Raw genomic sequence first — 15,969 nt, forward strand, 5'->3', positions numbered from 1 at the left:
AGAACTGTAAGTTTCCTAGGTGGGTCCTTTGTTAAACCATTACTGTCCCCAGAAAAGAGAAGAACTTCATCTGGCCCATGCTTCTCTCCCTTAGCCTGTCCCCATCTTTGCTGACTGGAAAGCCCATGTGACGCCATGAGCTATAGCTGCTATCCTGAGGCCCACAGGTCCATGCCCAAGATGGCAAAGCAGAAGGAGCAGCCCCAGACCTCCGTGGGCTTGTGCACGGCACCGTTACAGCCCTGGGCTGCCAGCTGCCGAACAGTTTCACCACTGCGGTTAAGCCACCATCATCGCCAGATTCCTATTTTCCTATTACACGCAACCGAAGGCGATCCAAACCAGTACATCCACTGTTTTGGGCGACCTGAACGTCTGAATGAAATGAAATGTCCAAATTAACAAAAATTAAGTATTTGAAGTATCTCCTCTACTCCACTCTCCCTACATGTCCTCACTGAGATGATCAAGAAAAAGAACTGCTGGGTATGAAGGGTTGATTTCCAATCATCTCCCTAGGAGTCATTCTCAACCTTTCTGAGGATTAACATCAAGACTCTTGCTGAACATCCAAGTCCCACGTGTCGACTCCCAGCTGCTAAATTTTCCCTCTTCCCTGTCATATGGTGTTGTATATTGTGTCATCAACAGGGTTTCCATGGGTCATCAGCACCCTGCCCATGGGATCTGAGGCCTCCAAAACTTGGCACTATACCAGCCTCACCCAGCACAGCACTGGATGATCCTTCTGTAAAGCCCAAGGCATCTGCTCTGGCATTTTGGTCAAAGTCCAAAGGCTATAATTGCATTCTGCCTACTCGTGAGCTCTCCTAGAGTTCTAATTAGGTAGCATTTATTGCCTATCCGAAAAAGATTATGCCCAACATTGCTCTGCACACTAAAACAGCAAGGAGCCCAGCCCAAGTGATAAAGGAGCATCTTGTTGTGACAGGAAGTGATCGTGAGGTGGGGGTGAAAGTCTTCCTTAGTCTTTATACTGAGCCAGCTGGGACACTGGCTTTCAAACTTGGGGGAAGCTAAGTGTATCAGAGGGATTAAACTTGTGTTTTTCTGTGCCAATCCAGGGAAATAATAGGCATATATTCCCACTTTACTTTAAATGATTTCTAAGGCACATCAGATGGAAAGGGGATTGAACTCCAACCCCTTCTCTCTGTTTTCCAACCAAAATATAACCCACATGAGCTGGATTTAAAAAATCACTCCTTCTATATATTACACACGCGGTCTTAACATTGCATGGTATGTGACTTTTTATATTCTAAGCTACCAATAACCCAGAATTGAGGTGTTGTGTGCTTCGCTTAAAGAAATATCTGAAAAGGCCAACATTTTTAATGATTCAATGCGCAAAACTGCTTTCCTGATTGTACGTGACTAGATGGCGCAAGAAAGGCCTTCAGAAAATACACGCAACGATCCTCATCTTGATTAAGCCAGAAAGGACACAAGATTTTCGCAGATTAAGTTCTGCTGTATTAAAATAAAGACTCCCACACACAATGAAGAGAAAAACTCTAATAATTTATTTGACCTTCAGTTTCACATTGTGAAAAACAAAAATAACAAGTTTTACGAAACCTCAAAAACGTAGTAGTGGCAACCAAGCACATACGAACACGAACACTTCGCTTCAACTTACATGGAGTTTTGTACGTGAACCACATATTCAACAGCCAAGAGAGGGATATTATTCAGCTCTAATCACTCTTATTCAGACAGGTGTCAAGCCCAGAGAAAAGGGGGCTACACAATTATACCAGAAGTGGAAGGCTGCCCTTTGTTATCTGTTTCCACAGCAACCAGTCCACAGAATAAGAAGAACCTTCTCTGTCTTCTGCCAAGGTTTTTGTGTGCACTGTGCTGTGAATTGTGTTTGCTTCAAAGTGGGGGACGTTTCACAGGGTGAGAATGGTCAAGTAGTGAGCCCAAATGCCTACATCAATTCAAAGAGCGGGAGTCCAGAAAGTTCCCTGCAGGCTGGGGGCCCACCCTGACCACGGCTCCCTCTGGCTCACACACAGTAATTAATAGAGGATTCAAGGACAGACCACAACTTTGAAACAGCTGCAGAAAATTCATCCCTCTTTCAGAAGTCACGCGGTGACACACACACATCTCGGCAGATTTGCATCATAAACCGGAGAGCTGTAAGAGCTACAGTATAAACGCCACCCCTCTGCTGCCAGGGTGCAATTAGACATTTGCATGGCTTGCAACACATCTAGGAGCGAGGGGCTGACTGCTGGAAAAGTACTGGGATGCTTTTATTCCAACGGCTCATTGCCTTTGGTCCAGCGATAGCCCACTTGTGGCACGAACAGACAGGGACAGTTAGTCTAAAGCATCCAGGTAAAGAGAAATGCGAAGGGTTGATCTGTCACTAGACAATGCAAACACACTCACGATGTAAAAGGTTGTTATCGGTCCTAAGCTCTATTTTCTAAACTACGGTAACGTGAGCAACACGGATGAAAGCGGTGCTGGCTGGCAACCCCTGGCCTTCCCCCGACGCCCCTGAGGAAGCGCCTCGCGGGGTCCGGCACTAATACCTATCACGGCACACAGTTAGTAAACAAACACTCGAACTAGCAAAGAATGTATTCACAACAGATTCCCGCCTATCCCGGAAAAAACCTCTCAACGGGGGCCACTGCTCGTCATTCTTTGGTGTCTCCCTGCCAGATGTTCTCTTTTACACACCAAAGAGTTCTTTTAGAGACCTCGCGAAGGGTGAGCGCTGAAGTCTACCCCGTGCCATCGTGAACGCGGTCTTGAAGAACTTCTAACGCTTGCGACGTCGTAAGGCGAGAAGCGAGAACAATGCATCCAGGTCGAGCGAATCTGGCGAGCGAATTCACGGACGTCTGTTGACAATTCAGCCTTTTCCTGGTAACTGTGGTTATGGCAAAGCATTTTCACAGGGTAATAAATAGAGAAATAAATAAACTCGGGGGCAATGCCTTTACCTGTGCCCTATATACAAAACTATGCCATAGCATTTTCCAGGATTTCAGGATACGACACAAAGAAAAAAAAACCGCAAGGCGACTTGGTCCTTTCCAAATTTCAGTAGCTGAGATTGAAGTGGGTGAACCGGATGGGAAGGAGCAGGGCAGAAGGAAGCCTTCCCTCTCACCCCATGAGCCATCAGCATGAGTAGGGCCCACGAAACACCATTAAAAGTGAGTGAGTCTAAGAAAAGCGACCTCCATGCCTCCTCTACCTCTACGATGTGATTTGTTTTTGTTTTGTACTCCTTCCCTGTCTTGACATTTACAAACCCCCCCCCCTTCCCAACCCACCCTCCAGTTATACTCCAAACAGTAACTCCCAAGTTTTCATTTTTGTGCAGCAAAGCGCTTCACCAACAGCCACAAAATTGTGCAAAACATACAACCATCCACACACATCCATACACGTGAAGACCATTTTAAGCACTGTTTCAGCATGCAGGCTCAAACAATAAATAGCTCAATCTATAACAAACTTCTTAACAGCCAAGGGAAAGTTTAAAGTCACTTATAAATAGAAAAGAACATCCACCAAATGCCTACCAACAATGGCCCCATTGTTCAGAACCTTCCTGGGGAGCACAACCCCTCAGAGATTAGTGGAGAGTCCAGGGGTCCTCACTCTGCGGCCAGCCAAGCCAGCTCCCCTCCTGGCCCCACAGTTGGGCTTTCAATCTCCAGCAGCAGCTGGTGTGGAGGCTTCAAGCTTGCTCCTCGGAGAGAGGTGACAACCATTTCAAATTTTACACATAAATGGTGGAGCCCATGGAAATCAAATGCTGAATATGGTACAGCAAGGGAAAAGGCCCGGCTTTTCTCTCCCTTTGAGGGGCTGATTAACGCTGACATTAATCCACAATTACAAGACAAGGACTAGATCACAGGTTCATCCATTCATATTTAAACCATGTGCTACTTGCACTGAAAATCCCACCCCCTCCCCCACCCCCTCCTTCATGTCCAGTTAGAGCATTTACAAGGTGCAGTGGATTGTAATCGAGTCTTGTAGCAACTTCTTTTCCTTTTTCTTTTCTTCCTCCTCATTAAGTTTGGCCTCTCCAAAGTCGAAATCTTGGTTTTGTCTCGCCAAGTGATGGAGTGAGCTAAAACAGAGGGAACGAAAGGATTCTTGTTAGTAGCCTCGAAATCTACAAAAAAGGTAAAATCAGGACAGAGCCGGTCAATATTGCTTCTAAAGGTCTTAAGTACTTGTTCAGTAGCAAGTGTGCAAAGATAAAGCGCTTGCCTTCGATGCACATGCATGGGGTGTGCACGGATACGGAAGACTAGCTGAACAGACACAACGGTGCCCAAAGAAAAATCTTCATTTCTCTACTAAACCTTAAACCTGCGTATGTTCAAATACAAACTTATATATATCCAGGTGCTGTTATGAGTTGCCACCTTCCGCTTCCAACATTCATAATTCATCTCCATGGTTAAGCAGAGCCACTGTGAAGCGATCGGCCGAGGGTCAAAAAAGATTCTTGGGCAAACCCTCCTTGGCCCATTTCCCACAAAGGATCCCCAAATCAATTTATTCACCATATAGAAGGCAGACATATTAATCCTCTTATTTAAATGCATCTCTGCTATTCATTACGGCAGAAATCAGTCTCGCTTCCTTTCACACGACTAACACACCAGGCCTCCACAGCCCAAGGCTGGGAGTTTATTCTCCACGTTCATCAGTCCGCACTTGGGAGACGCCAGCTATGGTATGCACTTATGATCTACAGACTACCGACGTCGAGCGTGAATATAAATTCAGGGTGCCATAACCACAGAGGCCGCACATTGCACGGGAGCCGCTCTCTCCTCACACAAGCCACCATCCCCACCCGCTGTATCCAATTTTATAGATACGGGGAAAATTCTGCACAGGGTTTTTGTCTCTCAAACACTCGCCCTATCTGTTCAGAGAGCACATTTCCAGCACCAGTGGAGGAATCTCATTCCTGCTGCTAGAACTCAAAGTGGACACAAAGGGAACGCAGGAGGGGCTGCTCATTACTTGCCCTGAATTCTTCTCGCTTTTGTGTGCTCAGAAGTCTGATTCATTTCGTTAGTTGTTTCTTTTGGCAGTTTCATAACCGTGATTCAAGCTCTCAAGGCATTCCTTAGACTACAGAGTCATCCTTCTACCCCACCTCCCAGTAACCTATAGATCAACATTCGGCCAAAAGAATGTATCTTGTAATAACACGACACTTCACGATGCTGCATACTCAAATAGGGAAGGGGAAGGGGAAGGGAAAGGGAAAGGGAAGGGAAAGGAAATATCTCAACAAGGAAGAAATAAATCAAAATCCAAAAGCTGTCACGTGTCAGGCTGGAGCCACACAGCACCATGAAAACGGGAGAGTAATCAAAAGTAATTTCCTGGGGCGCCCGGGTGGCTCAGTCGGTTGAGCATCCGACTTCGGCTCAGGTCATGATCTCACAGCTCATGAGTTCGAGCCCCGCGTCGGGCTCTGTGCTGACAGCTCAGAGCCTGGAGCCTGCTTCGGATTCTGTGTCTCCCTCTCTCTGTGCTCCTAACCCACTCGCATTCTGTCTCTGTCTCTCTCAAAAATAAATAAACATTAAAAGAAAAAAAAAATTTTTTTAAGTAATTTCCTTTTTGTCCTTCCCACCCACTGACAGCAGCAGGAGAGTAAAATCCCCTTGGTGAATGAGCTTTTAGACCTGGGGAAACTTCTTGTTAACACTATATTAATTCGGTTAGCACCTACACTTGGAGATCAAAGAGATGTCCCGGAAGTTTTGGCAGTTTAGGGCTGATACCTACACAGCACCTCTTTTAAGTCACTCCATGGAGCTTAAGTGTTTTAACACTATCTTGTGTGTAGAAAACTCGAGAAATTTAAGCCAACATTCTCCCTATCGGAAACCGCAAGGGTGGCTTTGAGCAGGCTCACGCCGCCCTTTAAAAAGGCAAACCGGGCCCTATCAGATTTCGTTGTTCTGGGTTGGACTCCGGCTGGGAGCACCAAAGGCAGGTAGGTGTTTCACATATGACCTAACACTTTATTTGCTCGTTTCCCAGGGACCGGAAGTATGTGCTTAGGTTCAAATACCCAGGATAGGGTGAATTCAAGTGTTTGCCAACATACTCTGGGCTGAGAAAGGAGGCACCAAAAATGAAGTACAAACATTCCAATCAGATAATGGTCAAACTCCACACACAAAGCTAATTCCATGACAAGTTAAGGTCTAAATTGAAGGAAGAAACAAAGCTAAGAGTATTGAACACCTAATATATGCCAGGCACTGGGCAAGGTATTTTTCCTCTCCCTTCCCCCACCCCTAATCAATTCACCCAAGTCTGGGGACAGAGCTAGGAGAAGCCTCATTCAAATCACTCATTTGACAAAGGAGGGATCCGAAGTACAGAAAGGTCTAGACACCACAGCTTAGAGCCAGAGCCAGAATGCACATGTGGCCTCTTCCTGCCTCAGTTTCCTTACCTTGCTCCAAGGATGCCAGCCAATCGACCAGTCATCATTTTGATGTGCCACCACCATCACTGGCAATTTTTATGGCTCTCCCATGCAAACTTAGTCGGTTCTGGACTAACACCGAACTTAGCATGCTGTTAATTGATGCTTTTGCCTAGAAGGTTCTTGAAACCTGCTTTAGACTTGAGTCATGCGCTCATATCGCAGAGGAAATAACCACATTCAGAGCATTTGTTTACTTAGGATTACTGAGATGCCAGCAAGGCTGCAAAAACCAGTTTGGTGTGGGACGCTGTCAACCCAGCTCCCCACAGGAGGTTTCTGACTGTTCCAGCTCCTTTGAACGAACTTCACTCCAAGGTTACACTATATTATAAGAATTCTACTAACTGTAATGGGCTGGAGAGATAACTGAAGAGATGAAAAAGAAAGAAAGAGTAATTGTAAAAGTGAGGCCAACTTTAGTGGTGTCTTAAAACAAGCTGTACGAAATGTGGAAAGAAAAGACAAATGAGTCAAAATCCCTCTTTGCTTTGCTCGCAAAGACTCCTTGATTTCCTTTTTTTCCCTTTGAAAGTCCCCTTCAAAAATGTGAAACATACTAGGGAAAACTGAGCCAAAAGTTTTCAAGGAATGAGTCAGTTTTCACTGTACTTCCTCCAAAGCAAAGTTTTGATTTTATTCTCTTACTATTAGGAACAAGCCCATGAATTAGCAAAACAAATCAACAAAGTCCACGTACTCTGTGCTACACTTAGACATGCCTAAGTGGTTCCTGGGGCCAACACTAAGGATGCTTAACGGCAGCAAAGCGGCCATTAGCTTCACGAACGCTGAACTGTGTAGACCTATTAATTATTTGAGCCAAGGGTATTATATACTCTTAAGTACACAAGACGACCATTATGGACTCAGATATATGACACGGAAAGACAACTTTTGTTAGCCCTGACAATAGGCTCAGCCTGTCTGATTAACTCTGAAAGGCTGCAGTATAAGGCGGTCTAGATGGTTCAGTGTATCCACCCCGCAGACAAATTTATACAATGCAGGTGCAACTTTTTTACAAGGATAGACCTTGACTTCCCTCTAAAGTTAATAAATGCCTAAAGGGGGCTATTATTTTTTTTTTTGAGGAAAAGACGTTTTAAATAAGCAAACAAATAATATTGGAGAGAATGAACTACGAATAAATTTAAGCATTCAGTTTTTTACACCCTACTTCATTCCAGAAAAGGGTTTGAGGAATCTAAGTTTGGACGTCACCAAATATCTCCTGGAGTGATACCAATGTGAAGCTCAAGTTTATTAAGCAGTTGAGCATGATGCTCACATGCTTCCACCCTGGAGCCAGAGTGCCTGGGTTGTTTTCTCGACCAACTCCTCCACAGACTAAGCTCTATGACCTTGGGCAACTTACTTATTTAACCTCTGTGTGCATCAGTTGTTTTCATCTATAAAACACTCTAGTATCTCGCGAGGTTGTTGTCAGGATCAAATGAAATGATCCATGTGAAACACACAGCCCGGCTCCAGGCATACAGGGAGGGCTCACTGAGCATGGGTTGGCATCATTAACGTAGGTCAGGGGTTCTCAACCTGGCTGTGTATTAGAATCACTAGAAAACGTTCTAAAGGTGCTGAGGCCTGGGACCTACCCAGACCAAATGAAATCCAGTCTCTGGGACGGGAAGCTCTTGAAAAGCTCTCTGGGAGGTTCCTAGGCTCAGTCAAGGCCGAGAACCACTGACTTAACGTCTTACCTCACGCTCGCTTCCTTCACGATGTCCCGCGCCTAAGAAGGCAGATGTTTCCAGGTGCTGACAAACGCAGTAGGAATCAGCGAGTACGGGACCGTGGTTATGCTGTTCCACACATCTAACGTTGGATCATAGCAGTCCAAAGTCTTGCATCGCTGAATGCCAAAGTAGCCTCCAACCACGTAGAGTTTGTTTCCGGAGGCCACGGCGTGGCAGCTCATGCGCTTTGCCGTCACATCTCCCACCTTGGTCCACTGGTAAGTCTCGCTGTTGAATTTGTAAGCAGAGCAGGCGGAGAACTCTGTGTCTCCCCCCATAATGAAAATCTGGTTACCCAGCACAGCGGCCGCTGTGTAACGCCAGGGCTGGGGACAGGTGGCGGGTACCGTCCACCTGTTTTCACACTGATCATAACACTGAACCTTAGGGAGCTTGTCATGACTGACGCTGGTACCTCCGAAAGCAAACAACTTGAGTTTGGCACTCACTACCGCGGCGTTGCTAACGCCTTCTCGGAGTGGGGCCACCATGGTCCATTTGTTGGTTGTGGGGTCATAGTGTTCTACCTGCTTTAGGGAGACTGAGGGCGAGGCCGGGAGACAGCCAGTCGCAGCCGTGTGCCCCCCAACCACATACAGGCAGTGCTTCAGTTCAGCAGAGCCGTGGCCAAACCTGGCCACCAGCATGGGGGCAGCTTTGGACCACTCTTCATGCAGGGTATCATAAACCCAGACATCTTTCGAGACCCCGTTTTCAGACCCCCGCCCCCCAGTAATGTACACTTTGCAGCCAATTGCACATGCACTGAACTCTTTTCTTGGGCTGGGGATGTCAGCCTTGGGAATTATTTCTTTGGCCTTCTGGTCTACCAGGTACAGCTTGTCACACATGAAGGTCTGGCCCCCCAAGAGGAAGAGGGCATGGCCAGTTTTCCGAGGCCGGGCACAGAGACTGGTTACCACGCCGTCGTTCTGCAGGATTTTCAGTTTGCACCTGATGGCCTCTTCCACAATCTCCTTGCTCTTTCTCTGCTTGGTGATGAGTTCCTCCATGGCCACATTCTCCATGAGATAAATGGCTGGCAGGAGAGCCAGCCTCACTGTCTGCAACAGCTCTGGGAGGTAGCAATAGCGTTTCTTCAGGTCATAGCTGATCCAGTTAATTGCAGACTCGTACACAAGCCTTTCATCTTCTGTCTCCAGCTCTTCGCTGGACAAGAGCTGCACCACCATGTCCTGGGGCAGCTGGAGGAAGTCTTCGTTCTTCCTGATGGTTTGGAAATTGCTGAGACACATTCTCCAGGAGAGTTCGTACAGCTTAGTGCACTGGTGCGCATCAGAGAGCAGCAGCATGCCCAGGCAGTTGGTGGGGTGCAGATTCTTTTCTAGGAACTCTGCGCATGCATCCCGGATGTCCTGAAACTCCAGCATGTCACCGGCTTCCAGGAGCGATTCCGCATTTTCTTCATTGATGATGACCCGGGAGGAGTACGCGTAGTCAAGCAGCAGCTCCAAAACCTCGGGGTGGATGGAGTTGTCGAAGTTGACCTCACTGTCCTGGCTCTCTTTCAGGCCGCCGCTGAACATGGCTTCAAAGTAGCGGCTGCACGCGGCCAGCACGGCCCGGTGACAAGGGAAGGTCCTATTTCCAGCATGGAGAAGGACATCCGTGAAGAGGCGCTGCTGGCGTAAAAGGTTCAAGTGCGTGAGGACGCTGTCCGCGTAGGAAGACTTGTGAAACAGATAGATGTTGATGGAGCCGCTGCTGGCCCTAGACTTGCGGTTCTCATGCACGCTGACTGACATTTTGTTTCCACTCCTAAAAACAAAACAAAACAAAACAAAACAAAACAGACCATTGAACAGTGATGCTCCTGAGGCTCAGAACAGCAGAACAAAGCAAAACAAGGAGTCATGAACAGAGAAAACAGGACACTTCGCCACTGGTCTTACTGCCCACTGTTCTGAATATGGACAGTCACTCCTGTCCAGCGTCAGAGACGGCCACCTAGAAGGAAAGGCATTCACTGGAACACTGTTTAAAAAAAAAAAAAAAAAAAAAAAGAGCCACTGCTTGAAAGCAGGTTCGTCTTGGAAAACCTGACTGCCCACTTTCAGGATACTGAAGTCCTCGAGAATGTAAGTCAGCAAAATCCAGGCCTCACTCTCACACCTTCCTGTCCCTTGTCCAGCTGATTCACGCAGGCCACGTAAAATGCTGGGCCTCCAGGTCTCGTAACGCCAGGATGGGCACCAGCTTTTATGCCCTATGCAACATAAAGCCATGTGTAAAACAAAATACCTATTAATTAATCCCATTAAGAACTCCTTTAGTAAGATCCAGTCTCTCTCTGAATCACAGTCAATGGGAAACGTGACATTAAAATCATAGGCCTAGGCCAACTTCTACTATGATTGGATCTTTCTTTAAGTGTCACAAATAATTTCCAACCAGACAATTCTACCACTGCAGGGTCCTCAAAGAACACCAATATAAACATGACCAAGTACCGATGAGCAGGCTTTTGTGAAAACACAGAACAGATCCTGGCCACAATCACCACCCATCTTTCTTGCTCTGGACAGCTTCCAAAATGAGGATTTGCACACATAAAAGGAAGAATATTTTGAGTAGCATACCCATGACTGCTGTTTTTCTATTCTTCCTGCTTTATATCAATTCTTAGAAAACAAGACGCAAGAACAAAGGATCTATCCATCCCTCTCTTTTCAATTAGACAGTGCATCACCAGAATCATCCTTATGTACCTGCAAACACGGGCACGTGCATAGGAGTTCAAAATGCAAACACTGCCTTATCTAAATCAAAAGCCCTTGTGCACGTGTGTGTGTGTGTGTGTGTGTGTGTGTGTTGCCAGCCGTTGTTAATTGAGGGCCACCCTAGAATTTATTTGCTGACATGCTTTCCTCCATATTAGTGAAATTACTGCAAAATCTAATGCTCTCTTTGGCTTTTTTCAGGAGGTAAACTGTAGGTTAAAGACATAGTAAATACCTATCACCTACCTTCAAAAGCAGAACCACATGCTTTTTTTTTTTTTTTTCAAACTGTATCCTTCTGTTATTTCAAAGCAATAAAGCCTTCAAGAACCTGCCTGTCCAAGGATTCTTAAGGAAGTTGTTTATCCCAAGAGCGTTAACTGTGTGAGTTACAGTATCTGTTACAAACCCAGAACAGCTAGTTCTCACAGCATAGAGCTGAAACCTACCGCCTCCTTGTTTCCTTCAACTGCTCGGACACCTACTGTTTTGGTTTACATTGCAGTAATTATTAATACATGCAAATGCATGATGTACCACAGATGCACGGGCTAGATACCAAGCTGGATTTCCTGAGCAGCTGTGGCCACAGCACAGCAAACAGCAAAGGCAGCACCAGATTTGCCCTTGACACACGGGTGGCCGTTAGGTGAGGCAACTTGTTTTCCTTCATTTTGGGATTGTAACTTTTCATCAAGAGTAAACAGCTTGGCGGAAGAAAGTTAGTAACAAAGTCCTAGGATTCTGTTGTTCGGAAGACAACACTAGTGTCCATGGTGACTTAGGCTAGGACTCAGGAGCCACACATCACTCTTACCTCAAGGAAAGCCTCTACAGTCTGGTCCCTTTTAACCAACGCCCAGTGCTCCGGAGAGCCTAACATCTCTGATGCTCTACCATTACAGTTGTGAATTCGTACATCCAGTCCCAAGTACTTGGAGCACGATTTTAAGCTTAAACCTCAAAAGATAATATGAGGGGAAAAAAAAAACAACATAGTATGAATATTCCTATGCCTTACATAGAAACTTACAAACATGCCAAATCAAATCAGTAGTTCTTTTTTTAAGCTAATGCTTCGAAAGCACCCTCAAAAGCTGCCTTCTCTCAAGCTAAGAGCGAATACAGCCGTAACTGGAGAATGAGACTGCCTGCACAAGGTATGTAAGCACCACAGTGCCATCACACCGAGTGGAGATCACACCCGGACCCAGAACGTGTTTCCCTGAGCATTAGATTTCAGAGAGTGTAAAACAACATTCAGGAGGCTTACACTTAAGAAAACAGTTTGTTTAGAAGGCCTTAGGATATAGGATCTGCATCCCTATGCATTCTATGTTTATGCTCCTGCATTTTCCAAGTTGGCCCACAAAACCAGAAGGAAGAGGCTAGCCTGTCATCTTGGCTACCATCCAGATGGAGAAGCATGTCACAGTCAAAATCCAACACTCTTACAGCAATATTTGCTTAAAATAAAAGGTAAACTTAAAGACCCAAGGGAAACGACCTGCTTTCTGGTTGAAAATTATGCAAACATCAAAATATCAGCAGAAGCCATTTATGCAGTCACTAAACATACCTTCAACAGAAAACGAATCATCCTTCTGGCATTTTTAAGCCCCCAGAGAAATAATATTTGCATGCCAAGTAAGTAGCCAAAAAAAAAAAAAAAAAACTGCACACATATACTTAACCTGCATCTACAAAGGAGAGAGAGAAAAGGGCTGCTATTACCGTGAACATCAAAAGGACTCCTAGTTACAGTAAGTTCAGTTCACTTAATGCTCTTTACCCAAGCCCTCTGCTTCCAACACTTTGCATCCCGTCACATCTCCTAAGATTTTGAACCTGTTCTCAACGCACTCAAAGGAGAAACTAGGCAGATTTTCTCGGGCATTTACCTTACTGATACAATGGAACTTTAGAAAGACACTGTCAACGAGAAAAACAACCGACCATACAGCCGCCTAGAACACTTGCAACGCTCTTTAACGCGCTGGCCACACCTGAGAGGGCAACACGAAATTGCATCCTGAACAAGTTTCATGGTTCGTCCCCACCACGCCCACCAATTCCTATCCTTCGAAACTCAGAATATTACACTGAAGGCCAAATACCTGCATGAGAGGAAATTAATTGTTCAGGAAGTTTTCATTCATTCCCTACAGACATTCCGCCGCAGTGAACATGCCCTGACGAAGGGTGCGTGCGTGTGGCCCCAGCGCTCCCCTGTGCCGGGTAGGGTGCAACTTGCTCGGCCCTAGGGGCTGCGCGGTGCCAGGCAGAGCGACACCCACCCCGAGGGAAGCGCCGCTTCGGGCGGAGGAAGGAGACAGATACTACCCTGGCCGGGCTCTCGGATCCCCAGCAGCTCGTCCCGGGGGGCCGCGGACGAGAGGAGGCCCCTCCGGCGATGGCCAGCGTCTGCACGCTATGGAAGGGCAGCAGCGGCTCCCGAGGTCTCCTCCCCAAGAACAGTTCCCCCACCTCCTCCCAAGTCGGAGTTCCGGGCTCCGGGGCGAACGCACCCCCGCAGGCCGAACAGCCCCGCAAAGCCGCGGCGCCCGCAACAGGTCCGGGGCAGCGGAGGAAACTTACAGCAGAGGCGACCGGCGTCGGCGCACAACCAGATGGGTTCTCGCCTAGGTCACCAGGCAGGAGGCGACGAGGCGGACGTCTCAGCCCCGGGGAGCGGCGGCGACAGCCCGGGCGAAAGGAGCGCGCATGGGGCGCCAGCCGGGAAGAGGGCAGCGCCTCGCGACTCCCACGCCGCGGCCTCTGCCCGCGACCCGCGGAGCGTCTCCGGGAGCGCGTCTCGGGAAGGGGGAGCGAGCCTGCGGCTGCCGGCGCCGCGCGAGGAGGCGGACAGTGCACTCCGGGGAGGGAGCGAGGAAGCGCTGTGCGCGCCGGCGGCCGCCTGGCGTCTGGACCCGGTCTCCGCAGCGCCACCGCCGCGCCGCCTCCACTCTGGCTGCCCAAGCAGTCTGCGCCCAGCAGCCGCGCGCCGGGCTATAAGCGGCGCGGCGCGGCGGGGCGGGGAGGAGAAGGGAGGGGAGGGAGGAGAGGGCGCGGGTGCGGAGTGACACCAGGGGAAGGAGGGAGGAAGCGCGTGAAGGCCGCCCGCCGGGGAGGAGGAGGAGGAGGAGGAAGGGGAGGAGGAGGCGACGGCGAGGAGCTGGAGAAGAGCGTGTCGGGGGAGTTAATCGAGAGAGGAAGCGGGGGAGGGGGGGCCTGCGGAGAGTAGAGAGAAACAAAGCGGACACGGTGCCTGAGACACTAGCAGCTGCAACCCTCAGGGACCGAGAGTAGCAGAAGTTTGGCCGGGTCGGAGTGCCTGCGCCTCTCTGGCCCAGCCCGGTGAATGGATAGCCCCGGAGATGAGGGACCCTGGGCAGGGGAGGCACCCGGCTGTGCGCTCCGCGAAGCCGGAGCCCGCGAGATGCTCAGGAAAGGTGGCGAGGGGCAGGCAAGGTGCCCGGCGCACGCGCGCTGCGTGAGACACCTGGAGCGAGGGCAGTGGCGAGGGCAGGGGCACAAGTTTGGCCACTCCGGGGACACTGCAGGTCGGCCAAAGGCGGCCCGTGGGGTTTCTCGCTGGCAAGGGGCAGCCAGACTCGAGCCCCTGACGTTTCCCCTGTGCCCCACCGCCCCACCCCGGCGGGTGCGGCACCCGCGGCCGGACTCTGCCCCACGCTGCGGGGAGCAGCAGCCGCAGTCGGGCGCTGTCCCGCGGGGCGCGCACCACGTGCTCCGCAGCCAATCGCCGCCGCCGCTTGATTCAAAGCGAGCTGCTCAAAGGAGCGGCCACGCCGCCCCCTCTCCCTGGCGATAGAGCCGAAATCGCCCTTTCGGGCTGGGCCCTTCCTGTCTTTTATCGCTCCGTTGTGTTTAGCTTGGAGCTCAGCAAAGAAATGGCCCAGCGCGCCTGTTTGAAGCCCCGCGTGCCAGGAGGAAGGAAGGCGGTTCGAAAACTCATCTCGCGTGGCGATCGCCCTTTGCGAAATCCATTTCTGATCTTTGCACTAAGGACTGGTTTTCCAGCGGGGGCTAAAGCGCGTGTTTGGATTTTATTAGGTATTTGGAATACAATCTATGAATGAACTGTAGCCATTACCTGTCCAGCCACCTCGTTTTGCACGTTGGGAAAGTGGGGCCCAGGGTGATGTGAATTGTCCAGCTCGAGGTCCCACGGCCACTTAGCAGTGGCCTCGCTCTGCAGCTCGAGTAAGGATCCACCGAACAAGGGTTTTCTCCCCTCTCCGCCACCCCCCCCCCCCCCGCCGCCTCCTAGCTTTCCTATAAACACTAGACTCAGAAATGGTTTACACAGGCTGAGGAGGCCCCACCTAGAGCTCCCGGTGTCCAGAGACAGCCTGAACCAAGACTCTGTGGGTTCTTTATTCTAATCCCACTTTTCTGTACCCCGGTCCCTGCCGGTCTGCGCTGAGAAATTTTGCTCCTTGCATGCAAGGAAAGACAGTGCCCTCTGAAGTCCTTTGTTAGCATTAACTCGCCAGCCTCACCAGGAGCCTTAACGAGTCTGTTTCATAGTTTAATTCTTTATGCGGGGCCTCAGCTCCAGACTGCTTCACAAAGCCAGAGACAGCTGGATCAGCTCATGGTAAGAGCCCCGTGCAGCGACTCTGGGGTTGGCCAGGTGAAGAGTCGACCCTGTTCCTGAAGGAGAGGTGGATAAAATCAGGCTGGACAGAGAGAGTGTAGACACACACCGGACAGAGAGAGTGTAGCACACACCAGGTGCTGAAAAGAGGCCAAGTGGCTATGTGCAGCTCCAGCACAGCCCCCCCCCCTTTTAAAAACACGTTTCTGTAGCCTGTGGAGAGGTGTGGAGGAAGTCCATCAGGGCAGCTGCAAAGGCACCTTCTAGAAGCGCTTTGTCTGTCTGGGTCGTGGGCTCAAAGTAGGCACGCTG

General features: G+C 49.1%; 2 protein-coding genes across 5 annotated transcripts in view; one reads left to right on the forward strand and one right to left on the reverse strand.

Annotated features, from left to right (window-relative positions):
- Positions 1-1,524: 1,524 nt before the first annotated feature.
- ENC1 (ectodermal-neural cortex 1) lies at positions 1,525-13,782 on the reverse strand. 4 transcript variants are annotated; one of them, XM_007079847.3, is made up of 3 exons: positions 13,635-13,782; positions 8,260-10,074; positions 1,525-4,138 (listed from the first exon to the last, which is right to left on the reverse strand). In XM_007079847.3, exon 2 carries the CDS (start codon positions 10,059-10,061, stop codon positions 8,292-8,294), a length of 1,770 nt encoding a protein of 589 aa, XP_007079909.1. In that variant the 5' UTR covers positions 10,062-10,074; positions 13,635-13,782; the 3' UTR covers positions 1,525-4,138; positions 8,260-8,291. The 4 variants fall into 4 exon arrangements, with proteins under 4 accessions (XP_007079909.1, XP_042844252.1, XP_042844268.1 ...); XM_042988318.1 differs by lacking the exon at positions 13,635-13,782 and adding an exon at positions 13,154-13,186; XM_042988334.1 differs by lacking the exon at positions 13,635-13,782 and adding an exon at positions 12,938-12,962.
- Positions 13,783-14,947: 1,165 nt separating this feature from the next.
- Positions 14,948-15,969, forward strand: part of HEXB (hexosaminidase subunit beta) — a 74,143-nt gene continuing 73,121 nt past the window's right edge. The window contains exon 1 of the mRNA XM_007079842.2: positions 14,948-15,110. Within this exon, the coding sequence (XP_007079904.2) occupies positions 14,948-15,110 (163 nt within the window). The remainder of the gene's footprint in view (positions 15,111-15,969) is intronic.

This window comes from Panthera tigris, chromosome A1, assembly GCF_018350195.1.
Source record: "Panthera tigris isolate Pti1 chromosome A1, P.tigris_Pti1_mat1.1, whole genome shotgun sequence".
Classification (NCBI taxonomy): Eukaryota; Metazoa; Chordata; class Mammalia; order Carnivora; family Felidae; genus Panthera; species Panthera tigris.